The sequence below is a fragment of the Cnephaeus nilssonii genome (genome assembly GCF_951640355.1).
Source record: "Cnephaeus nilssonii genome assembly, chromosome: 22".
Taxonomy (NCBI): Eukaryota; Metazoa; Chordata; class Mammalia; order Chiroptera; family Vespertilionidae; genus Cnephaeus; species Cnephaeus nilssonii.
In genome coordinates, this window is record NC_137093.1 from 25,173,673 (window position 1) to 25,197,387 (window position 23,715).

Here is a 23,715-nt window from a genome sequence, read left to right on the forward strand (position 1 = left end):
TGAGACTCGACCGTAGGCTCCGTGCCTGTTACTGAGCTCAGTGCCCTCAGGTGTGAACGGGGTGACACTTGTCCTGAAGCACAGGATCACGGTGAGGATGGGAGAGATAGGCTTGTCGAGCTCTCCACAGGGCCCGGCCACCAGGAGGCTCAGGAACCAGCCAGAACTGTCACAAATAGCGAAGGGGTGTCGCCGAGGAGGCTGCAGGCGCCGGGCAGTGGTTCTGGAGGGAGGGTCCGGGGGTGGCACCTCTGAGGCCAGCCCATTCCAGACTCTAATGTGTCGTCCGTCCCCAAAGCCAGCAAGCCCAGGCAGCCCCGCCCGGGTGGGAAGCCACAGGATTTCCTGCCCCCGCTTCCCGGAAAGGAGTCCTTTTGGATGCCAAGGCGGCTGGAGTTGGCTCCCTGGTCCTGCTCTGGGGGAAGCCTGCAGGGCATGGTCCCCCCTGGACAGGCCATTCCTGCAGCGTCTCCCCTGGGCTGGGCGGGGCTGGGCGGGGCTGCCTCGTGGGCGGGCGTCCTCAGGTGTCCGTTCGCTTCCTCCGTCCCGCCTCCAGGTTGTGTCAACTGCAGCCAAGTGTCGGACCTGGCGGAGCGGCTGAAGGTGCTGGAGGCCAAGGTGGGTGAGCAGCTGTCCCCTCGTCCCTCCCCAGCCTCCCCACCCCCGCTCTGCACCCCGTGCTCACAGCATCCATGGGCAGGCAGCTTCCCTGCCACCCCCCCCCCCCCCTCCCGTCTGGCCCAGCCGGCTCTCTTGGCCTCTCCCACCGTGCCCCTGCCCGGGAAGCCGGCTCCTCCTCCAGGAGTCCCAAGAAGTTCCCCCCACGTGCACCCCCATTCCCATCCCAGCCAGATATGTGTAGACCCCCCTAGGGTTCATGGCTAGGCTCCTCCTTGCCCCATCACCTTCATCCTTTATCCCCATCTCCCAGTTTCAAAAGCAGATCATCTCTTGCACATCCCACACGTTCTCTCAGGAAGGTTTGAACAATTAAAAAGTAAGACGCTCGTGTTTTCAGGAACATAAAAACCTCAGAACCCTGACCAACCTGCCCACAAACCATTCGCAGCCGCCGCCTGTGCCCCAGAGGGAGGGGCCGTCACCTGTAAGCGTCTTTTCCCCGATCGTGCGGAGGCGTACACGCTGCCCGCACCTCCTCCGCTCCGTTACTCCTGCCTCTGGGAATTGATCTTAAGGAGACCAGATGTGACGATGTTTGCCACAGTGCTGACTGTTCACCGGGAAATCTGAAAACCAGAGAACGGAAGGGGTTGGTTGCATTATTAGGGAGCAAGGCGCCGTGGAATATTGGACAGCCCTGAACACCTCCTCCATTTTTTTTAGATATATATTTTTAATTGATTTCAGAGAAGAAGGGATAGTGGGGAGAGAGAGGGAGAGAGAGAAACATCAATGATGAGAGTCATTGATTGGCTGCCTCCTGCACGCCCCACCCTGCAGCCCATTGGCTGGCCTGTCCCTGGTGAGGCCCTGGTACCCACCCCATCCATCTCTCCTCCTCTTCCTCTCCCTCTTTCTCCACAGGTGGCCGTGCTAACTGTTACCCAGCAGGCGGTGCCCCCAACCCCAGCTGCCCCCGAGGACCCCGCCCCTCTCTGGGGCTCCCCAGCTGCCCAGGGCAGCCCTGGGGATGGAGACCTCCGAGGTGAGTTGGTCGGTGGGAATGAGATGCCCGTCTCTATTCTGCTACCGTCTCCCAGCTCCACCCCCTTGTGGGCCTGGGTCTTCCCTGGTTTCTCTGGGGTCCTGGGGGCCCAGCAGACCCTGCCCCCACCTCCTCTGGTGGCAGGGACTCTGGATGACACAGACCCCACCTCCACCCCCCAACTCCAGGGCTGCCTGGAGCCAGAGAAACCCCGAGGGCCCCGCTGCTCCCCCGAGATGGTAGGTGCTGGCTGGGGGGCCGGGGGGCCGGGGTCGGGGCAGGAGCGAGGCCAGAGCTGATGAGATTTCTCCTCCAGACCGAGTTGGTGCCCGGGGACTTCCCGGGCCCGTTGGCCCCAAGGGAGACATTGGCAGCCGGGGCCCAACAGGAATGAGAGGCCCCCCAGGTGAGTGTCCACGGCACTGCCCCCCTAACTTTCCTGGCCAGCCCCCCCCCGCCCCCCCTCCCTGGTGAACCCAGGCTGGGATCTTCCTTCCCCGACCCTGACATAGCCAGGGGTGGCCCGGGCCCCTTCCACTCGCTTGTCTCACTCACCACCGTCCAAGGGTGCCCCCCTCAGGCCCGGGCTCCTCGAAACCCTCTTTCGTATTCCCGTGGCCCGTGTTCCCTGGGAAGCTACTCCCAGCAGGCTCTGAGCTGGGCACTGGGGTGGGCTCCGACCAGTCCCTGCCCTCCCAGAGCTCCCCGATGGTGGAAGGGTAGGCCTGGGCGGAAGGGAAACAGCAGGGACCAGGGTTGTTAGGGGGACATTGCAGGTACGCGAGCCCCAAGGAAGGGCTCCCAGACCCAGCCTGGATGGGGTGGGGGCGGGGAGGGCTTCCCAGTGGGAGTGACATCTCAGGTGAGGCCTAAAGGATGGCCTGCGTGTACACCAGGAACAGCAGAGGGAACGGCACATGCAACGCCCTGGAAGGGAGAGGGGAGAACATTCTGGAAACATTCCGGAAGTCAGCATTTACTGCGCACCAGTGTCCCTTGCGCTAACGCCCCAGGGAGGGCTGTGTTTTCTCTCCCAATGAAGGGCCAGGGAAGTCAGAGCCAGGAATTGCCCTGACCTGTGGCCTCCGGAGCCCTCCCCGCTGCCCCAGGCTGCCTGGTCCTGCCCCTGGCAGCCGCCCGGGGCCCCTCTGCCTCCTGCATCCCCTCCCATTCCCCTGGTTCCGTTGCAGGTCCACAGGGCCCCCCAGGGAGCCCTGGCCAGGACGGAGCTGTGGGCATCCCTGGAGAAAGGGGACCTCCAGGCCCCCCAGGACCTCCTGGGCCCCCTGGCCCCCCAGCCCCCATTGGACCACCCCACGCCCGGATCTCTGAGCATGGTGAGTCCCCCCGGGTCACAGCAGGTCCGGTGGGGTGGGGGGGGATAAAGCGTCACCACAATGTCACTGCTGCCTACCAGGCCCTGGTAGAGCTTACTCTTGGTCAGCCACAGGTCACCCCGTCCTCGGACGGGCGCTGTTGTCCCCACTGTTCACTGATGGCCAGAGAGGGGAAGCCACACAGCCAGGGCGTGGGGACTGGCCTCACACCCAGGCGGCCTCTGAGCCGGTGCCTGGAGCCATCTGGCACCAGGCCCTCCCGCCAAGCCTTGGCGCTGGCCAGGAGCCAGCCCTCCCAGCACAGGGAAGGTCAAGGCCACAGCCCCGCCCCTGTGCTCAGAGCAGCCCCGGCCCCCTCCACCCAGCTAGGCCCCGACATTCGTCCTTCAGCCCCTCCCCAGCCCCACCTACACGTGTGATGCCAGAGGTCAGAGCTGGGAGTGCCAGGCTCAACCCCGTCTGCGTCATACTGGTGCCCCATCCATTCCTTCTCCCCTTCATTCCGTCTCGCCGTCCGTTCTCCCTCTCCAAGCCTCAGTTTCCTCACCTGTACAATGGGAATAACGACAGTGCTGACCTCCCAGCGCTCTGTGGCACTCGTGCACAGAAGCCTGGCTCAATGTAGGTGGTCAGAGAAATGGTAGCTTTTCTCGTTATTCCCACTGGACGTGTGACGGTACAGGCCCAGCAAGGTGGAGAGTCTCACTGGATGTCACCAGCTGGACTGTGGCAGGGTTAGAACCCAGGTCTCTCTGACTTCTGGGCCAACACTCTCCCCCATCCCCACTGTCCCCCATGTCCCACAGGGCAGTCCTAACCAGCTTGGAGCTGTGGGCATCCCTGGAGAAAGGGGACCTCCAGGCCTACCCCACCCAGCCCTTGCCCCCTCCTCCTCTTTCCTCCTGCAGGGGACCCGTTTCTGTCTAACACCTTCACTGAGACCAGCAGCCACTGGCCCCAGGGACCAGCTGGGCCGCCTGGGCCCCCAGGGCCTATTGGTAAGTTGAGCCCAGGTCTGGGGTTCTGAGTGGGGTTGAAGGGTGGCAGGGGGACTAGCGCTGTGGCTGTCAGAAGGGAGTTGATGGTAGACTTCCTGCCATTGTACTCTGCATTGGTCCTGAGGATATCCTGTCTTTTTGCTTTTTAATGGCATTTATTGGGGTGACATTGGTTAATAAAATTATATAGGGTTCCGGTGTCCTTGTGTAATACACCATCTGTATATTGTATTGTGCGTTCACCACCCGAAGGCAAGTCTCTAGGACATCCTGTCTTATTCCAGGTCCCCCCGGACCTCCTGGTCCCATGGGCATCCCTGGGAGTCCTGGACATACAGTGAGTATTTCTCCTCGTACTCCCACTCGTCTTCCCATCTGTCCACTCACCCATCCATCCTTTCATCCCTTCATCCGAGCCTGTATGGAGCACGGAATAGACACACTACTTTTCCTAAAGCTTCTCGTTCCATCCATGTAACAAGAAGCACTGCTGTTAGCACCTAAGGCCGAGAGAGGTGGCGGGAACTTGCCCTAGGGCTGTGGCCAGAACATGGCGACCTCCAGGTCAAGGTGGGGACTGTCTGGTTCCAGGGCCAGCGTTGTGGACACTGAGCTGTCTGCACGTCCCTCTGTGTGCCTGTCGTTGGGTGTGTGAAGGGCCCCGAGGCCCAGGCCAAGCTGGAGCTCCCCCCCCCCCAACCCCTCTGCCCGCCCCCCTCCAAGACCCTGCCCGCTCTACCCTGCCCCAGCTCAAGGCTGAAGCCCTGTCTTGTTGCTCAGGGACCCCTGGGCCCCACTGGACCCCAAGGAATCTCTGGCCACCCAGGAGAAAAGGGTGAGAGAGTGAGTACTGAATTGGCCCCGGATGGAGGGTTCTGGGGAGGCGTGGGGGCTCTGGGTCAGACACCCCAACAGCTGACTCCATACCTCTCCTCCCTCCCACACAGGGACTGCGTGGAGAGCCAGGCCCCCAAGGCTCCATGGGACAGCGGGTGAGTGATGCTGCCCACCCAGCAGCACCCCCTTCAGGATCCTATAGGCACAGGCCCCTGCTCTGGCTGCAGCCCCTGTGGCCAGAGCCCCTGACCCTCCCTGCCCGGTCCAGGGCGTGCTCCATCTCCTTCCTCCCTGTCTCGGGTTCGTCAGCCTCCTAAGGTCCAGCCACCTCCATCTCACAGGCTCTGTATCTGTTTCTCTCTCGCTCTGTGTCTGTATGTCTTCAACTCCCTGTATTTCTCTATCCCTCCAGCTATAATGGTAGATTTGTCTGTTTCTCCCTTCAGTTTGGTCAGTTTTTGCTTCATGGATTTCTAAGTTTTGTTGTTAGGTGTGTACACATTCAGTATTCTATTATCTTCTTGGCCCTTTTATCTTTACGAGATACATATCTTTCTTTCTTTGTCTTGAATTCTATTTTGTTTCGTGTTTTATAGTATATACTAGAGGCCTGGTGCACGAAATTCGTGCATGGCGGGGGTGGGGGTGGTGTCCCTCAGCCCAGCCTGCACCCTCTCCAATCTGGGACCCCTCGAGGGATGTCCGACCTGTCCATTCCTGACAGAGAGTGGTAATGCCTCCAACTACAATAGCGGACCGATCCGGGTCTCCTTGCAGTCCTATCAGTTTTGACCTCTGACTCCTCAGGCCAATAAAACGAACACTTTCTGTTCGAGCTGTTTGCAGGACTGAGGGGAGCTGGGGTATACCCTTCAGGGAAAAGCTGTGCATATATGGATGTTACCCAGGGCAGTTTCCTTCTGTCACAGGCCAAACGTCCTCCAGTTTATGGCTGCTCTCTGTCACTCTCCATTGCCTTCAAACAGTTGTTCTCTGCATTTTATCTAGTGTTAATCCGATGCAAGCTTCTCTCTGTCTCTGCCTCTCTCATCTCTCTGCCTCCTTCAATAAGTCTCTCTCTTCCCCTTTCCTTCTCCCCTCCCTCCCTTCCTCTCTCATTGCTTCTGCCTCTATTTTTTTCCTTTTCTTTCTTTCTTTCTTTCTTTCTTTCTTTCTTTCTTTCTTTCTTTCTTTCTTTCTTTCTTTCTCTCTCTCTCTCTCTCTCTCTCTCTCTCTCTCTCTCTCTCTCTCTCTCTCTCTCCCTTCCTTCCTTCCTTTCTTCCTTCCTTTCTTCCTTTCCTTCTTCCTTTCCTTCTTCCTTTCTTTCTTCCTTTCTTCCTCCCTCCCTCCCTCCCCTCCCCTCCCCTCTTTCTTTCTTCCTTCCTTCCTTCCTTCCTTCCTTCCTTCCTTCCTTCCTTCCTTCCTTCCTTCCTTCCTTCCTTCCTTCCTTTCTCTCTCTCTCTCTCTCTCTCTCTCTCTCTCTCTCTCTCTCTCTCTCTCTCTCTTTCTTTCTTCTTTCATTTTTTGTTAATCCTCACCCGAGGATGTTTTCCCATTGATTTTTAGAACAAGTAGAAGGGAGAGGGAGAGACAGAGAGAAACATTGAAGTGAGAGAGACACATTGATTGGTTGCTTCCTGTACACGCCCTGACCAGTGCTGGGGAATCTGCAACCCGGGTACCTGCCCTTGACTGGAATCGAACCTGGGACCCTTCAATCTGAGGGCTGACGCTCTATCCACTGAGCCAAACCTGCTCGGGTGCTTCTACCTCTATTTCTCCTTGCAGGGAGAACCTGGCCCCAAAGGAGACCCCGGTGAGAAGAGCCATTGGGTAAGCTCAGGGCCCGCATGGCTGCCCCCGCCTGCCCTGGACACTCAGGAGATTATTTTGGGGTGGGGGCACCCCAGCCACATCCCCAGTGCAACCTGGTCTCCCAGGGAGGAGCCTTGACCGTTCTCAGGCCTAGCCCCCTCCCTTTTCCCGTCCCTCCCGACGGGGCAGGGCCAGCCTCCTCAGGAGACCCCACGCTCTCTGTCTCTGCCTTCACGTCCCTGCCTCCGCCTTCCCTCTGCGGCCTCTCCAGGCCAGGGTGTCCCTGCCTGTCCTCCCGGGCAGTGGGGGCTGACCCAGTCCAGACTGCATCCCTCCCCTGCCTCCACGGCCCTCTCCGAGCCAGGGCTGCGGCGCCGGCTCCCCTGTCCACAGGAGAAGGGGACGCATGAGGGATGGGATGGGGGTCTTAGGAAACCCACGGGACCTATATGGGCGGGGAGGCTGGGAATGCTGAGGTGCACAGGAGCCCCCGGTAAGCGGTACGGGGCACCTAGACACCAGCATACACGGAGGAAATTCACGGAGCACGGGAAGGGAGGCCTAGAAACTGCCGTGCATCTAATGTAGACGGTAAATGAGCTCAGGGACCTAGACTCCACTGTGCCCAAAAGCCCTATAATGAACACCAAGGCCGAGGCACCATCACATACATAGGAGGCCCAGGAGGAATGGGAGGGGACACCTAGAAACGGTTACGGGCACAGGGGAACCACAGAAAGTGAGACGAGGGGATCTAGGAGGCACCCCGCACAGAGGAAGCCCATGAAGAGTGGGGAGGGGCGCCTAGACACACTCACGTACACAGGAGACAGAATAAGAGAGAAAGGGCACCGAGAAACCACAGGTGGGGTCCCAGAAACCTTCACACTCCCCGGAGATAGTTGCCGAGAACGAATCTCAGGGCCTAGAAATCGACCTGCCTGAGAGACACACCGCGCGAGGCCCAGAAGCCCCTAAACGCAGGGACATAGGTCGCCGACATAGGTGACGTTGGGGAATGGACAGGATGGGGCAGGCGCCCCTATAGCAGAGACACCTGGGAAGCGCTTTCGGAGGCTGACCTGTGCCTCCCTCTCCCCGCCCCCATCCCTGGTGCAGTCTGGCTGGGAAGGCCTGCTCCCTGGCAGGCACTAGCTGGCGAGGACACGGGAAGCCCCCGGCGCCTGCCTTGCCCTCTCTGCTCCTGATCGTGGGGTCAGTGATGGATACAGCCGTGGGAGTCCCCCGCCCTGCACGAGTCCAACCCCGTGTCTTTCCACGACTTCTGGGGTCCTGCTACCTTTCTGGCAAGCCTCTCCCACCTCCTCACTGCCACCCCACCTCTCCCCTACCCCACCCCCACCCCCACCCCCGTGTGGCTCCAGAGCCTCTTAAGCATACTTCCATAGGGGCATGAGCGGGGCTGGGGGTCCGGCAGACCCGCGTGAGGCCGGCTCTCCGCCTCTCCTCAGCCCCTTCGCTGGCCCCTCCCCGCACATTTCCCACCCAGCCCAGGGAAGGCGGAGAGCGAGGTGAAGTCTGAACTAGGCTCAGCACCCCCATCCCTGCATGGGGATCCCAGCAGGAGGACAGATGCCTGAACTATCCCAGATCAGGCCTCAAACTCAGGACCACCTGTGGGAGGGGCCCCACGAGGTAGCAGGGCCCCTGCCCACCCACCTGCCTCCCCCTCCCCCTCCCCCTCCCCCTCCCCCTCCTGCACTTCTGCCCCTGCTTGCTGCCTACCTGGGAGGGGGCCTGCCGGGCCGGGGGCTGCATGAGGCTTTGGAGGCTGCGGGAGCTGTTCTGTTGGGAGCAGGTGGGAATGAGGTCCAGTGTGGGGACGGGCCCTGGGGTCTCCTATACACACACTCTTCCAACCCCACTTCGGAGCCCCTGGCCCCGCTGTGGCTCAGCAGTGACACCCAGTGGCCATGTGCACGCGCTGCAGGCACTGCTAGGGAGTGACTGAGGTGAGCCAGCTTATCTAGGACAAAGCTCGTTCACGTATTTAGACCGGAAAAACCGAGGCCCAACCCCGCAGAGCAAATGGTTGGCAGAGCTGGAACCGAAGCCCAGGCTTTTCAGCTCCCAGGACTGGGGGAACCAGCTAACATCCCCCCCAAGCACCGCCTCGGTGGGCCCCAGGCCCCAGGACATAGATGCAATTTGGACACTGGCCCCACCCTCCCGGTGGTCACAGTGGGGTGGGGTGGGGTGGGGTGAGGGGAAAACAGACTAGTAACCAGAAGCAACCGGACAGGGGGAGCTCAGCTGTGATGGGGCTGGGGGCGTGGCTTTAGCATCTTCCTGGTGGGGCCCGTAAGATACATTAACCAGGCAAAGGGTGACCAGACAGAGGAGCAGGGGCACCGTGTGTTTGCACTTGGAGTAGCAGAGTGTGAAGGACAGAGGTCAGGACTTAGGAGACCATGTTGAGGAATGTGAATTTTGTTCTCTGAGCAGTGGGGAGTCATTGAAATCGTTGTGAGCAGGAAACGGATGTGGTCAGAAGGTGCCTCTGTGGCCCTGTGGAGAACGCATGGGAAAAGCAGAAAGAGACGAGGTGGAAGGCTGGAGGTGGAAGGCTGTCGTGGTTGTAATGGCAAGAGACCAGGGGCTGGAACGGGGAATGGGGACTGAGGATGGGCAGGTATCACTGGAGCTAAGCGACGTCTGGGTGCTAGTTTGGCTGCGAGGGGGAGCGAGAAGTTAAGGGAGACACACAACAGTAAAGGAGAGTTCTGTCCATGGAAAATGGGAGAAGTCTGTGATGGCCAAGTGGAGGCGTTCAACTGGCCCTGGCACTCAGGCCAGGCCGGGGGTGGGGGGTTTGAGGCGGGGCGGCACTGGGGTGTCATCAATGCAAACAGCAGCCCCCCCATCTAGGGAAGGATCCAAATAGCAGACCTTTTTTTTTTTTTTTTTTTGCATTTTTTCAAAATTTTTATTTTGAAAACTTTCAAATACGCTGAAATGTTGGTTACAATGAACATCATTCTCCCCTTCGTATTTTGCCGAATTTGCTCTATCTTTCTCTCTTTATATCTTTGCAAACCTTTTTTTGCCACATTTGCTCTATCTTTCTTTCTTTATATATTTACGGACTTTTTTTCTAATCCATGGAGAGTAAGTTTCACACTTCATCCACATCTCCCCTAACACATCAATGTGCATCTCAGAAGACGATGGACATTCTCCCAAAGAGCCACAGTACCACTGTCACACCAGGAAAGCTGGCATGAACCCAGCGCAATGATGCCACTTACTATGTAACATATACAAACTTTATCACGGTACCCAAATGACTTTTATAGCTGTTTCTTTAAACTTCTCATCAAGATTCATACATTACATTTGGTTGTGCCTCTAGTCTTTTTATTTTTTAGCACCTTATAGTCTCTTTTTAAAATATATATATTTTTATTAATTACAGAGAGGAAGGGAGAGGGGGGAAGAGATATAGAAACATCAATGATGAGAGAGAATCATGGATCGGCTGCCTCCTGCACGCCCCACACTGGGGATCGAGCCTGCAACCCAGGCATGTGCCCTGACCGGGAATGGAACCATGACCTCCTGGTTCAGAAGTCGATGCTCAACCACTGAGCCACACCGGCTGGGCATCTGTCATCTCCTTTAAGCTAGGATGGGCCCCCTGCCCTTTTTTCTTTCTCTTGACTCTGCCTTTCTGTGACTGCCCCACCGTGTGGACTTGTCTGGTTGGTTCCTGGTGGTGAGAGGCAGGGTAGCTGCTCCTGGCAGGAGCACTTGGGAGGGAGGCGGTGCCTCTGGCTGCGCCTCATCAGGAGGCTCGTGACGTCCGCTTGTCCCACTGTCCATGCCGGGATGTAGTTTAACATCATTTTTGAAGGTCATCCATTTTTAGGTCCTCCTCCCATGATACTTGAAGAGAGATCACTTTGGTATGCAGCCTGTGGTGACCCTGTGACCCCCCCCCCCCCAGGCTGCAATAGCCATTCAAGGGCCCAAGGGAAGCTCAATCCACATGATGTGGACAGAACACCTGGATCATAACAGTCACAGTGGGCTAGACCACAGTGGGCTGCCCTGGCCGGTTTGGCGGTGTGGCTCAGTGGATAGAGCATTGGCCTTGCGACTGAAGGGTCCTGGGTTCGATGGTGGTCAAGGGCACATGCCCGGGTTGCGAGCTCAGTCCCTAGTGTGGGGCGTGCAGGAGGCAGCTGGTCAATGATTCTCTCTCATCATTGATGTTTCTATCTCTCACTCCCTCTCCCTTCCTCTCTGAAATCTATAAAAATATTTGCCATCTGCGGCTCTGTTGGAATTGAGATACCTACATTGCAGAGCTAGCTGAGTCTGGACTAGGGAAGAAGGAAGGGAGTGTGAGTTTGGGCAAGACCCTGGACCCTATGCTGTGGAAGGAAAGGACAGACAGATTGGTAGCGAGTGAGAGTGAGTGCCAGCTGGTGGTCTCTGTCATGACCCTGGGCAGCAGCTGGCATGGCTTGGGAGTAGGGAGCCCCCCCAGATCGGGGAGGCCCGGGAGGAGGGTAGCTTTCTGGGCCTGGGCGCTAGAGAAGCTGCTTCGGAGAGAGGGTGGGGCTGAGGGCTGGGCTCCTGGGCCTGCAGAATCCGGGCAGGTCGCAGTCGGAGCCTGGGCGGGATGAGCCCAAATGAGAAGGGACTGGGGAGAGGGAACCAGGGCCAGACCCTCAGCTTGGCCAGCATTTTAAACACAGCTTCCCAACAACAATGCCCCTCGAACATGTTCGCATTTTACTTGTATATATTCATTTCGAACGGAAAGGATATGGGTAAGCAGCCTGACCCCACTGATGGACATAGACCAACAGTGTGTCGGCTTAAAGAATATTAGAGACACGGGGCCGCGGGCACAGTCTGTGGCAGGTTCCATGGCAGGCTCTGCTCAGCAGCGCGGCCGCTGTGGACTGGGCACCCCTCGCCCCCAGGGCAGCAGGACTTGCAAGGGACCCACCAGGACTCACCGAGGGGGCTGCTTCTGCCTGCTCCGTCCCCCTCCCGTCCTTTCCTGGCCTCGTCCCGGCTGCCCGTGGGCCCTGGGCTGTGGCAGGTGTGCAGGCTGCAGGTGCATGACCGGGGTGGGGCATGGGCCACCAGCAGGCTTTGCAGGGTCCTCTCCCCTGCCCCCTTCACGGCTGCATCTGTCTCTTTCCTCCGCAGGGGGAGGGGTTGCACCAACTACGCGAGGCTTTGAAGATTTTAGCTGAGAGGGTTTTAATCTTGGAAACAATGATTGGGCTCTATGGTGAGTAGAGACAGACAGACGGACAGACGGCCCAGCCCCTGCCCACCAGCCTTGCCCAGGCCCTCCAGGGTGGAGCTGCCTGGGCCCAGTCATGAGGCCGGAGAGGCTAAGACCACCCACCCCTCAGTGACTGGTCCCTCCTACACACGGGAGCCTGGGCCTCACCTCTGTGGTCAGACTTGGGCCTCCAGGCATTGTGGGTAATGTGGTTTCCAGGCCTGCAGGGGACAGATTCTGAGCTTGGGAGAGATGCGCAATGAAGCCAAACTCCAGACCAGCAGGGAGGGGATTGTGGGTTACAGAGCCAGACTGCAACAGTGCAGGGGGTTGTGGGAAATAAAGTCAGAGCCCAGACCTGCAGGAGGATTATGGGTAATGGATCCAGACTTCCATCAGGCTTCAGCTCTAGAGAAAGCATGGGTAACAGAGCCAGTCTCCAGGCCCACGCGGACAATAGGTTATGGGGCTGGACTCCAGAAATGCAGGGGACTGTGAGTGACAGAACCAGGCTCAGGCCCCAGGGGCCTCTGGGTAATATCCTTCCCACCAATTCTGATCCTCCCTCACCCCTAAGCCCCCAGAGGCTCTCGCGGCAGGTCTTCCTGGCCTCAGATATCCCCGCGACAGCTTCCATTTCCCTCTGGTCCTCCTAACCTCCCCTGAGGGTCCCCTTAAGGGTCTGTCAGGCCCTCATCTCAGCCCAGAAACTCACCCACCAGTTCTCGACCCATCACCCATCTGGTCACGTGAGGAGCCAGGCTAGCCCTGTCCCCACTCAGAGACTCACACCCAGGCTCCTGCCTTGAAGCCAGCTGGTGCCTGGCCCATACACCCCCCTGGGCTCCCCGGCCCTGCCCTCGGAGGCCGGACTCGCACCGTCTGCTCTTCTCGATCTCCCATCAGGCTCCTAGCTTACAGAGCTTCCTGCAGCAGCAGGCTCAGCTGGAGCTCCTGGCCAGACGGGTCACCCTGCTGGAAGCCATCATCTGGCCAGGTAACGGCAGGGTGGGCAGGCGGGGGCAGCCCCTTCCAGGAAGGGCCGGGAAGGGCCTGGGGTCACAGAAGGCGGCTCCCAATGCTGGACCCAGGCCCGCGGACACGGACACGCATTCTTGAGTCCTCCATCCAGCTAGCAGACAGCGCCTGGCACAGAGAGGCTAGGGTCACTAGTTCTTGAGTGAGTGAGCACGTCCTCGGTGCCCGGCTTCTAGCTTGGCACAGGCTCCAACAGATAAGACAGACATAGTCCTGTTCTCCTGGAGCTTAGGCTGTGGGGGTGCAGGGGGAGCCCTGGGACTGGCCATTAGACCCAAGGTGAGGAATACCACCGTGGAGTGAGTACCGGCAGCTGTGAGAGCACAGAAGTGCCCCTGCCCCAGGCTGGGCTGAGGGTCGGGGTGGGGCGCGGGGGAGGAGGAAGGTGTTCAGGGAGGGCTCCCTGGAGGAGGTACCAGCTAAGTGGAACCCTGAAGGGCAAAGATCAGAGGCAAGTGAACAGGCAGAGGAACAACATGGGCAAAAGCCAAGAAGCCGGAGCGAGCCTAAAGGGGCTGTTCCGTGAGACTGCGGAGGGCTGAAAGCCGTAGCGGGGCCCAGTTTGAGAAGGTCCTGGAAGGCAGTCGGGAGCCACAAGAGGAAGTTAGACACCAGGTGGGTGTTGCCTCTCCCTGGGCCTGGATGGTCAGGCCAAGGAGGTCTCCCCATTGCAGCGCAGTCTGTGGCTGGCCCTGGAGAGACAAGGATGAGCTACCCTCAGGGCTCAACCCCGTTCCTCACCTGCCTGCTAAGAGGCCGCATCTCACAACCCAGTCCTAGCTCAGCAGTGCACACAGGGTCTCAGCATCCTGCCCTACCTTCCATCTATGTTACAAGTGGGGGAGTTGAGCCCCCCACACACACCACCAGCCAAAGTGGGCCAAAGCTAGGGCTAAGCCTCATTCATTCGACAAACCTGTAGGGTGCACCTACTGGGTGCCAGGTCTGGGCCAACACTTAGCAGGTCCCAAGGATACCTGCCTTGGGGAGCTGCCCATTGAGTGGCAGGGGATCCTTTGTATCTATAGAGATGAGAGCCATGGGGTACAGGAGCACCAAGGACGTGGGTGAGAACAGTCACTTCTCAGTGGGGGCGGGGCACTTCCTGGAAGAGGGGGCACTGGTGTTGGGTCAGGGAAGGTGCCAGCGGGAGAAGGTGGGACGGGCAGCCCCCGCAGCGTCCTGGGTTGTCACGGCGAAGGCCCGGAGCTGGAAGGCGTGTGTGGTCTGCTTCTGGAGCTCCCCTTACAGACCACGTGGCTCTTCTAGCTCCTAGGAACACAACTGACCACCTCCCGGACCTTCCTCTCCCGGAGGAGGGACCACGACCTAATCCCAGGCGTCCCCCACCTCCTCAGGCAGGAGCCAGAGGGACACACAGTGGCCTGGGATCTACACCCCGCCGCCCTCAGCCAGCTCTGCCTCCAGCAGCCCAGGGAGGACCTGCTGCTCATTAGGAAGCCCACGGCCACTCTGTGGCCACGAGCCCGCTCCGGTTGTGGCCTGGAAGGGGTGTGGGAGGAGGGGAGCAGAGGAGGAGGAGATGAAACCATCCCCGTTGGCCCATCATGCACAGCGGTGCTAACTGAAGGCCCAGATGGGACTCACGTTTAGGATACCATCAAGAATAACCATCGTAACCATAGTAACCGCTGGGCTGGATTTACACTCCTCCCAAGTCCTTACAACCCATTTCACAGACGAAGACAGAAGTTCCCTCGGGGCCGTAGGGACAGCAGTGCTGAGGTCAGGGGTCCACCCTAGGTCGGTCCCCTAAAGCCCTGGCTCTTGGGGCTCCATCGGCAAAGGTTCAGACACCTCTGCTCCACCAGGCACTAAGGGGGTTCCAGAAGAAACCGAGGCCCTGAATTTAATCATTTAACTGATGGTCACACGCTCACCGTCTCAACGACCACAGTCATCCAGCTCGTACTGTGAAAGCCACTTCGCACTCAGGCCGTTAAGGGTGTGACAACAGGAGTGTGGTCCCCGAGTTCCAGAGGAGGCTCACGGGTCTGTGACTGGCCCGAGGCCACAGAGCGGGGACGTGGTGGGACCAGGACTTGGCCTTGGCTGGTGTTGGAGCTCTGCTTCCCTCCTGCTGTCCTCCCTGATTTAGGGCGTGAAATGTCCCTGGACTGGGACGTGTTTATTTGCCCGGGTCCCCAGATCTCAGCCCAGAGCTGCATGGGAGGCTGGGGCACAGCGCCGGGGACTTACCGGTTATGACGAGGCTGTGCCCTCCGCGGGAAGCTGGTGCTGCCCAGGCCGCGTCTCTCCTGTGATCCGGGTTTGGGAGGCGTAGTCAAGGCCTCCATCCTGGGGCTTTTCCCCGAGCATCGAGCGTCGTCGCTCTCCCCCTAGAAAAACAGCCCCTCCTCCCGCCGGCCTGGCCTGCTCAGTTGGCGTTGAGAGGGACTGGAGTGATCGTCTTCCTAGAGGAGGCAGGTCATGCTCTGGGTTTGGAAGGAGGAGTAGGTCTCTAGGTGGCAAGAACGCCAATTATTCGTTTCACTCTTGGGGTGTTGCTCAATTCCAGGCGGGGGCATACCTCACCGTAGCCTAATTGGAGCTGACTTCCATAATTACAGGAGCTGGCCAGGACCTCGGGGTACAACTGGAACTGTCCGGCTGGTTTTAGAGATGAGACCAATGAGACCCCGACAGAGGTCCAGTTTGCCCAGAGCCACAGACTAGGGCAGTGGCAGGGCCTGGCCTTCCTAAACCCTTCCCCGCCGTACGTGGCCTAATCAGAGACAGGAAAAGTGAGTCTGTCCTTTGGCCTTAGTTTACCCAGCTGTGAAACGGGGATGATTCAGAGCATACCTTCACCCCAAAATGTAGAAAAGAAAAAAAGGGTTCTTAGGGAGCACTCACTACATACCAAGCATTTCGGGAACATGGTGGGTCCACTGATCCCCACTGGACAGAAAATCAGAGGCCCCAAGTGCCCTCACTGGGCTGGGGGCTGATAACTCCTTGAGGCGGGGGGCACTAACCGGTTTGCAGACCCCCCTTTTCCTGCAGCTCTGCCTCCTGGATGCCAGGGCAGAGTACACCTGGCTGAGTGCCCAGTCTCCCGCCCCCCAGAGGGCCAAGGGGCGGTGGGTGCCTCACACAGACCTCACTAACCCTGCCTCTCTCCTTCCCTCCGGCAGAACCAGAGGGGTCAGGGGCAGGCCCTGCCGGCATGGGCACCCCCACCCTCCTTCGGGGCAAGAGGGGAGGACACGCAACCAACTACCGGATCGTGGCCCCCAGGAGCCGCAACGAGAGAGGCTGAGGGTGGCGGTGGCCCCTCGGGTGGACCAGGCCAGCTGCCTCTAGGGACCGCCCATCCTATTTATTAATGTCCTCAGGGTCCCTCTGCCGCCTCGGCCTCTGGGGTAAGCAGGTCTAGGTCCTGGCACCCCAGGCATGGCTGCCACGTAGGAGGCTCAGCAGGGGTGGGGCCTTGCTCGGGGCCCTGGGCCTGTTTCCCTCTGTGAAATGGGGTGATGCAGGCCTGCAGGGAGGGGGCGGCAGGTTCAGGTTCGCGGTTTGTCTTCCCATCAGCTCTGCCCAGGCATCCGGGCCTGCAGGCACCGTGGGAGCTGACGCTCTGCCTGGCCCTCAGCACATGCAGGGACTTGAAGGAGGGCAGACTCGCCCCCCTTCCTCCCCATCAGACCCCGAACCTCTTCTCTCATTTCCTGGTTTCTGGTGCTGGGTTCCCAACCCCGAGTCAAGCTGCCTGAGCTGACAGATGTGTGGACTCTTCGACTGAGTTCTGTCCCCAGAGCCCCAAGCTACTCCTATGTCCCAGGTTGGGGGGGAGGGGGGCAGGGACATGGTAAGGGAGGAGCCACCTGTGACTGACACCAGGAAGTAGGTGCATACCGGCCAATAAAGGCCCAGCCTGATGCCCCACCCAGCCTGGTCTCAGTGTGTGCTTTGATGGGGCAGCGGGCAAGTCCAGGGGCCTCGTTTCTCTTCTCAGGGGCCTTCACTGCAAAGCAGGTGTGAGGCTGGCCTGCGCTGAGGGCCGGTGCTCCCTGGCCATCACCTGGGCAGCTGCGGCCAGGGGGAGGTACGCAGAGCAGAGGCTCAGGCCACCCCGCCTGCCGGCCAGGTGTCCAGTGGCTGTGGGTCTGAGAGGCCTGGGGAGCAAGGAGCTGCCAAGCCTGAGGGCAGCTTCTAGCCTGGGTGCCCAGCAGCTTCTGCGCCTGTTTGCACAACCGAGGAAATGAGAGCGATGGCGGGGGCCTCAGACTCCCCAGTCTGTTTCTGGGCCCCAGATGGTGACCAACAGCAGGTCAGTCTCCAGGTACGCAGTGCCGACTGCTCCGGGACGTAGCCCCTGCACCACCCCTCAAAGTCCAGCTTCCCAGGTGCCCCTCCGCCTTACCCCTCCCCCAGCCCATTTGAAAATCACACACACACCCTGCCCAACCCCCTGCCCTCTTAGCTCTGTCTGGGAAGGGCCAAGGCCTGGAGGGAGGAGCTGCCACTTCAAAGCTGAGGAAGCTTCTCCCCCACAGCACCCCCACCCTTTGCTTCCTGCCCAAGGGGCCCAGCAGTGCACAGCCACCAGCCTCCTGCCTGCTCTGAGCTGGGCCTAGGAGACCGACTGAATTGGGCCCTGTCCAGCGGGTACACTGGGGGGACAGCGAAGGGATGGCACTCCTGGGCAATCAGGGAGGGCTGCCTGGAGGACTCTGTGTAGGCTGAGACTGGCAGGTGGCTAGAAATGAGCTGGGAAACAGGCGATTAAGAATGCTCCTCAGCAAGACCCGAGGTGGAGGACAGCGTCCCGGAGGAAGAGGCTGTGTGCAGAGACAGTAACTGCATCTGGACCTCAGGGAGCTGCTCTCCTGCAATTGGCTGTTTGTTCCGTTCATTCATTCATCCCGATGCCAACACGGAAGAGTCGGATACAACCACGGAGTCCAGGTTGAAAAGAACCGGTGTTTATTCTACACAGTGCCGGGCGCTGAGGGGCTCCTGCACCCACGTGACTCAGTACTTGGGGCTGGAACTCCGTGTAACCAACCATGGGCAAGGACTCCTGTCGCCGAGGGCCGTCCTGGGCTAGGGGGGCCCAGGACCCTCGGGATGGGCGAGTCCACCGCTCCCCTGAGTCACCAGGGCCTCAGCGCCCACCTCGCCGCTGACCAGCAGTGACACCGCACCCTCCACACGGCCTGTGGCTGCGAGAGCCACCACGGCCTGCTCCATGGGGAAGCCCATGCGTTCCAGCTGCTGCAGCCTGTGCGACGGAGGGGACGGGGAGAGTGTCGGTCAGGGCCACCTCCAGCCCCCACACCAGGGGACCCCACCCCTGCCCACCCTGCCCTACCGGAGAGAGGAAACGGAGGACTTGGGCAGCCAGAGTGGACTCTTGGGAACCTGGGTTGGCCCCTCAAGGAGCGAGGCCTGGATCCCCTCCTGCAGCATCTGCTCATCGAGAGCTGCCCACAGCGGGGAGCCGGGAGGGAAGCCGGGCCCAGGCCAGGCCAGGCCAACCTCTGAGGAGTCCTCCCAGTTCGGCTGCACAGGCCCCAGGCCTGGTGGGCATGGGGCTGAGCCGTCGCTGTGAGCCCAGAGACCGGACGAGGCCGTGTAAGGAGGTCCAGGGGTAGAAAGCCTGGAAGGGCAGAAACAGAAGAGGGCGTGACTGCCAGCCACTGCCACAGCTCCCGCCACCAGGGCCGGGGTCCTGGCATCCCCCTCACCTCACTCCAGGAAGGGCGACGGGCAGCTCAGCCACACTGCCCGGGGCGGGCAGGAGCCGGAGTGGCCAGCACGCCAAGGCCCTGCACAGGAAGCCCTTCTGCAGCGCCTGCAGCCGCCGCTCGGAGGGCTCCAGCCACTGGAAGGCCCCGGCCGCGTCTGCCTGCCCAGGAGGGCGCTGGTCAAGGAAAACCACAGCCAGGAGGGAGCCAGAGCCTGTGCCAAGTGCATGATGGGCACTGCCTCATGTCTCCTCACCAGGGCCCTGCCAGGGAGGTCAGCAGTGGGAGTTCAGGGAGGAAAAGGGGGCTGCCTGAAGCTACTCAGCCAGTAAGAGGTGGAGCTGCATGAGCCTCACCCCAAAAACCTTTCTCACCCCGTCTCAGCCACTGCTGCCCCACTGCTTGCCCAGAGCCCTCTCTACCTGCTCAGGTCTCTGACTCAAGGCGTGAGCTTGGGGCCAGGGACACAACCCCCTATCGCCCTCGGCCAGGCCAACGTGCTCCCCAAACCGGGACTCAGCAAGGCCTCGCCAGCTAGCACCCCTAATCCTAAACAACAACAGGAGGCCGCTGTGCCCACTCTGCTCCGATCGCACTGTTTTCCCAACAGGCACTAAGCACCTTGCAGCAAAAGCCTGTGTTTAAAGCCCAGAGAACCCAGCTCCCCCTCACCCCTGGCCTTTGCACTATCTGTGCCCCGTCTCCTTTTTCGCTTCTCTTTACCCGAACCCCTCCTCCTGTGTGCCTCAGCTTAGAGGCCACCTCCACTGGAAAGGTCCAGTTAGGTGCCTCCTCGGGCCACCTCAGCCCCCCTGAGCTCCCCATTAAACTGTGGTTGGCACCTCCACCTGGCCACAGCCGGAGCCTGGCTAGAGGACTCACTCGGAGATGCTCCTGGAATGAATGCACAGCTTCCTGGCAGTGTTAGGCCTGACCCAGCACGTACCATGGGAGCCCAGTCACAACCCGCACACCTACACAGGCCCAGGGTCCGGGCAAAGGATACAGGCCAGGCCGGCCAGGAGGCCGCAGAGCAGCTGCAGGAAGGGTGGCTCGGAGGTGAGTAGTGGTGTCAGGGCAAGCAGCAACCATGGCAACAGCCACGGTGGCACTGCCCCCTGGAGCCCTCGAGGGTGGGACCCCTGCCCTGACAGCATGGCCAGGTGGACGGGCATGTACCCGCAGCCACCCGCTGCAGTGGACACCCCGAGGCCTGCCAGCAGCACCGCCAGCAGCCCGGCAGCCAGGGCGAGGAGGGCGGAGGCATGCAGGAACCGCAGCGTGCCCAGGTGGCACTCCTGCCGCCAGCCCAGCACGGGCAGGAGCAGCAGACTCAGGAGCAGGCTGGGCAGGGCCGTGTGACCCAGAGCGTGGGTCAGCAGCCGGTGCGCTGGGGGAGAGAGGGGGCTTATGTGCCAGGTTAGTGGCCCCGACCCCCGAGGCTGTCCCAGGGGTGCCAGGTTGGGAATCGCCCTCTGCCAGGGCCACCCCCTAAGCCAGCCTCGCCCCCCAACACGGGCCCACTGCCAGCAATCACGGCGGAGGGAACCGACGGCCTCCGAACACAGTGGCCCCTGCCCGCTGCAATGAACAGAACAAACCAGACCCACCCCTCAGGCTTCTCGAGAGCAACCAACGCGGATGAGTCACTTAACCTGTGGGCATCATTGGATTCCTCACACGTAAATGGGAGCTGCTGTTATTACTGGGAGACAGGCACGCAGCGGCACTTTGCACTCAGCTGGGCTCACTCAAACTCCCATTCTCGTGCTTAGGGGAAAGCCTTGGTTCTTATTTCAAGAGAAAGACATCAGTAACGGGGAGCCTTCTGAGAAGAAGTCCTACTCCCAGGCTCCCTCCCCTCTGCTGGCTCTGCTGCCCTCCTTGGCTGTGGGTGAGCTGGGCATGCTCCGGGCCAAGGCTGACCCTCCCGGGGGCATGTCGCTCCTACCAAGTCGTCTTGGGCCCTACAGCCAGTCTCCTGCCTCCTCCGAGGCCCAGGTAGCCGGCCCTCACCCTGCCAGGGGTCCAGCAGCAGCTCCGGGGCCAGGGCCAGGCTGGGCCCGGCCCCCGCCAGCCACAGAGAGCTCATGAGCAGCATCAGGACCGAGGAGGCCAGAGGCAGCGCTGGAGACAGGAGGCCAGGGCGGCCTCGGTCAGACATAGCTCGGCTGAAGGTGGTCAAGGGCAGTCTTGGGGTTGTGTGCTGTGGGTAAAGGAAAACAGTAACAGTCATTATTGCAGCTCTTGTCTGATTTCCTCTCAATTGCCCTACCAACAGCTCCATTTTACAGAAGTAGGAACTGAGGCTGGAGAGACAGGCCCGGCAACACGGCCACAGAGGAGCTCAGACCCTAACCATGTGCTTGGCCATCTTTCCAGTCCACTGGCCTGTGTCTGAGGATGGGCAACAGCCAGACCCAAAGGGCCTGAGCCCTGATGAGCCCTCAAGAGCCTGGGGTGGGAGGCACAGGGCCAGGAGAGTTGAACTGGGGCCCTGGACTCCCCAAAAGAGGGATGTAGCCTCCCAGGGCAAATTCAGGGCCGTCTCCTGCTTCCCTCCGGCTGCAAACCAAACCTTCCTCCCTCCTACCCTCCACTGTGCCCAGCCTTAGACCTCCAAATGGCCTCAGCTGCCCTGGACCCAGGGGTAGAGACCAGCCAATGGGCAGGCAGGTTAGGGAGGGGGTGGGGCAGGAGGGTTTGAGGAGGGGTAGGAGGAGTGACCTTGGACTGAGACATTCACTTCCACAAAGCCCTAAGCACAACCCCTCTGGTCCTACCCCCGCTTTTCACAGGAATGTTCCAGTGTGCCCTTCTTCCTGCTGTGTATCCCCGGGGTAGCTTTCCAACCTCTGAGCCTCTACTTCTCCTTCTGTGAAATGGGGTTAAGAAAAAGGAATGATTAAGGCAGCCCACAACTCCTGCTCATTTATCTGCAGCCATCGGGCTCATGGTGGGAGGCAGGTGTAACCACTAGCGGCCCCAACAAGGGGAGGCCTCAACCTGGAGGCAGCTGCTCCAAACTTGCTGGTTCCAACTCTGGCCTCCAAACGTGCCCATTTCCTGCCAACAGGGCAAGGCTTTCTCTCCCGTCCTCTCCCCTCACATCCAGCCTGTCCTTCAGGCCCTGGGGGAACCCCCCTCACACCTGGCCAGGTCTGTCTGTCTGTCTCAGGGTCCCACTGAACTGACTTCATAGGACAGGACGCAAAATCCTAGAGAGACAAGGCTGCCTCATCTGCTCCCTTGCCAAGGGGATCCTCAGCATCAAAAGCCACCCGCCAGTTTCCTGCAGAAAAAAAAATGTAGAGAGCCTCTTTGCCTCCATATGCAAAAGGCAAACTCCTGCCTGGCCGGCTGGCGTGGCTCAGATCTATGAACCAGGAGGTCCTGGTGCAATTCCTGGTCAGGGCACAGGCCGGGGTTGCGGGCTCCATCCCCAGTGTGGGGCGTGCAGGAGGCAGCCAATCAATGATGCTCTGCCATCATTGATGTTTCTCTCTCTCTCTCCCCCTCTCTGAAATCAATACACACACACACACACACACACACACACACACACGCACACGCACACGCACACGCACACACAGAGTGGCCAGATTATTATGCATTCAGAGATCATAATAATCTGGCCACTCATTGTGTGTGTGTGTGTGTGTGTGTGTGTCTACACTTTTTTTTAGAGGCCCAGTGCATGAATTCGTGCATGGGTGGGGTCCGGCCAGCCTGACCAGGGGGAGGGGACATGGGTGGTTGGCTGGCCTGCCTGCTGGTCAAACTCCTGGTGGAGGGGACAATTTGCATATTAGCCTTTTATTATATAGGATACACACTGAGTGGCCAGATTATTATGCATTCAGAGATCACAATAATCTGGTCACTCAGTGTGTGTGTGTGTTTTAATTTTTTTTTTTTAAGGCAAACGCCTTTGCACCTTTGGAAGCCCAGCTCAGATGCCCCCACCCCCTTTTCCGACCCCCACATTGTGGATTTTATCCCATCTAGTGAGCACAGCTTAGCCTGGCAGGTGGTCTGAGCTGGAGGTGTGTGTGTGTGTGGGGGGGGTCACTCCTCTTACTCATCCCCAGGTTCCCTAGGGTGCTCCTCACACCTAGATGGTGCTTTCTGTGCTCACTGAAAGGAAAACACTGGCTTGGCATCCCGCCGAGGGGTCTGGGTGAGGCTGGGCTCAAAGTTGAATCCAGGAAGCCAAGGCACCCACTGCAAGCCTCCTCCTGCACCCTCCCAACCCCCACCCCGCCTTAGCAAGGGTGAAGGCCTTCCCCGTGGACACACGGAACTGGGGCTGAACCCTCAGGGCCGCAGTCTCTGCATTCGGAAAACGGGGCTGTGCACCATCAGGCCCCGCCTACCTTCCTGGGGAGCCGGAGGATAGAAGGGGAAGGCAAGGACCGGGAAGATTCTTCCGGGTGATGGAGGGGGGGGGGGGGGGGGGGAGGCGTTCCCAAGGTGTGGATCGGACTCAGCTTTGTGACTTTAAGTCCCCAATTTCCTTGGGCCTGTTTCCCCTTCTGTTAAATCAAGGGTATTAGATGAGGGGTGATTAAAGGGCTTTTTCAACCTCGACCGTTACTGGGGGCCAGGGGAGAGGGGGGGGTTCCTGGGAGCCGGGCGCTTCGTTCGGGGCCGCCCATCCAGCCCACCCGCCTCGGCCTCCGCCGCCCGAAGCCACGTGTCTGGGGTACTCACTGCGGAGCGCAGCGCAGCGCGCCCCCCCCTCCCCGCGAAGGCCGGGCGGGGCCCCCCGGCTGCGAGCAGGGACTCTAGCTCCCCGCGAGGCCCATGCAGCTCGCCCTCGGGCGCGTGACCCGGCCGACCGGCCGGCGCGCCCCTCCCTCCGCCACCCCCCCGCGCCCGCCTCCGCCGCCAGCGAATTAGTCAGCAGTTGTCCGGGGCCCAGGTCCCTTCCCCCAGCCCGCCGCCGGCCTCCGTTCCCCGGCGAGGAAGGCTCTTTCGAGACGGTCCCTAGAGCCCGCGGACGTGACCACTCGGAACAAGTTGGCCTCGCGCGTGGAAT

The 23,715-nt window shown here is 60.2% G+C and overlaps 2 protein-coding genes across 10 annotated transcripts in view; one reads left to right on the top strand and one right to left on the bottom strand.

Moving 5' to 3' along the window:
• The window catches only part of EMID1 (EMI domain containing 1), a 28,740-nt gene extending 11,874 nt beyond the window's left edge, over positions 1-16,866 (top strand). For 2 of the 7 annotated variants that reach the window (XM_079763019.1, XM_079763017.1), the window contains exons 5-16: positions 557-618; positions 1,546-1,666; positions 1,855-1,905; positions 1,983-2,072; positions 2,857-3,003; positions 3,912-4,001; positions 4,286-4,338; positions 4,782-4,844; positions 4,949-4,993; positions 6,627-6,671; positions 12,829-12,919; positions 16,119-16,866. In XM_079763019.1, coding sequence (XP_079619145.1) covers positions 557-618; positions 1,546-1,666; positions 1,855-1,905; positions 1,983-2,072; positions 2,857-3,003; positions 3,912-4,001; positions 4,286-4,338; positions 4,782-4,844; positions 4,949-4,993; positions 6,627-6,671; positions 12,829-12,919; positions 16,119-16,243 — 983 coding nt within the window. In that variant the 3' untranslated portion in view covers positions 16,244-16,866. The other 5 variants (XM_079763022.1, XM_079763018.1, XR_013813054.1 and 2 more) reach the window with 4 other exon arrangements.
• Positions 16,867-17,494: 628 nt separating this feature from the next.
• Positions 17,495-23,530, bottom strand: RHBDD3 (rhomboid domain containing 3). 3 transcript variants are annotated; one of them, XM_079763226.1, is made up of 7 exons: positions 23,388-23,498; positions 21,458-21,549; positions 20,691-20,880; positions 19,681-20,064; positions 18,675-18,831; positions 18,299-18,586; positions 17,495-18,208 (listed from the first exon to the last, which is right to left on the bottom strand). In XM_079763226.1, exons 3-7 carry the CDS (start codon positions 20,836-20,838, stop codon positions 18,031-18,033), a joined length of 1,155 nt encoding a protein of 384 aa, XP_079619352.1. In that variant the 5' UTR covers positions 20,839-20,880; positions 21,458-21,549; positions 23,388-23,498; the 3' UTR covers positions 17,495-18,030. The 3 variants fall into 3 exon arrangements, with proteins under 3 accessions (XP_079619352.1, XP_079619351.1, XP_079619350.1); XM_079763225.1 differs by lacking the exon at positions 21,458-21,549 and having other exon boundaries at positions 23,388-23,530; XM_079763224.1 differs by lacking the exons at positions 21,458-21,549; positions 23,388-23,498 and having other exon boundaries at positions 20,691-21,451.
• Positions 23,531-23,715: the final 185 nt, after the last annotated feature.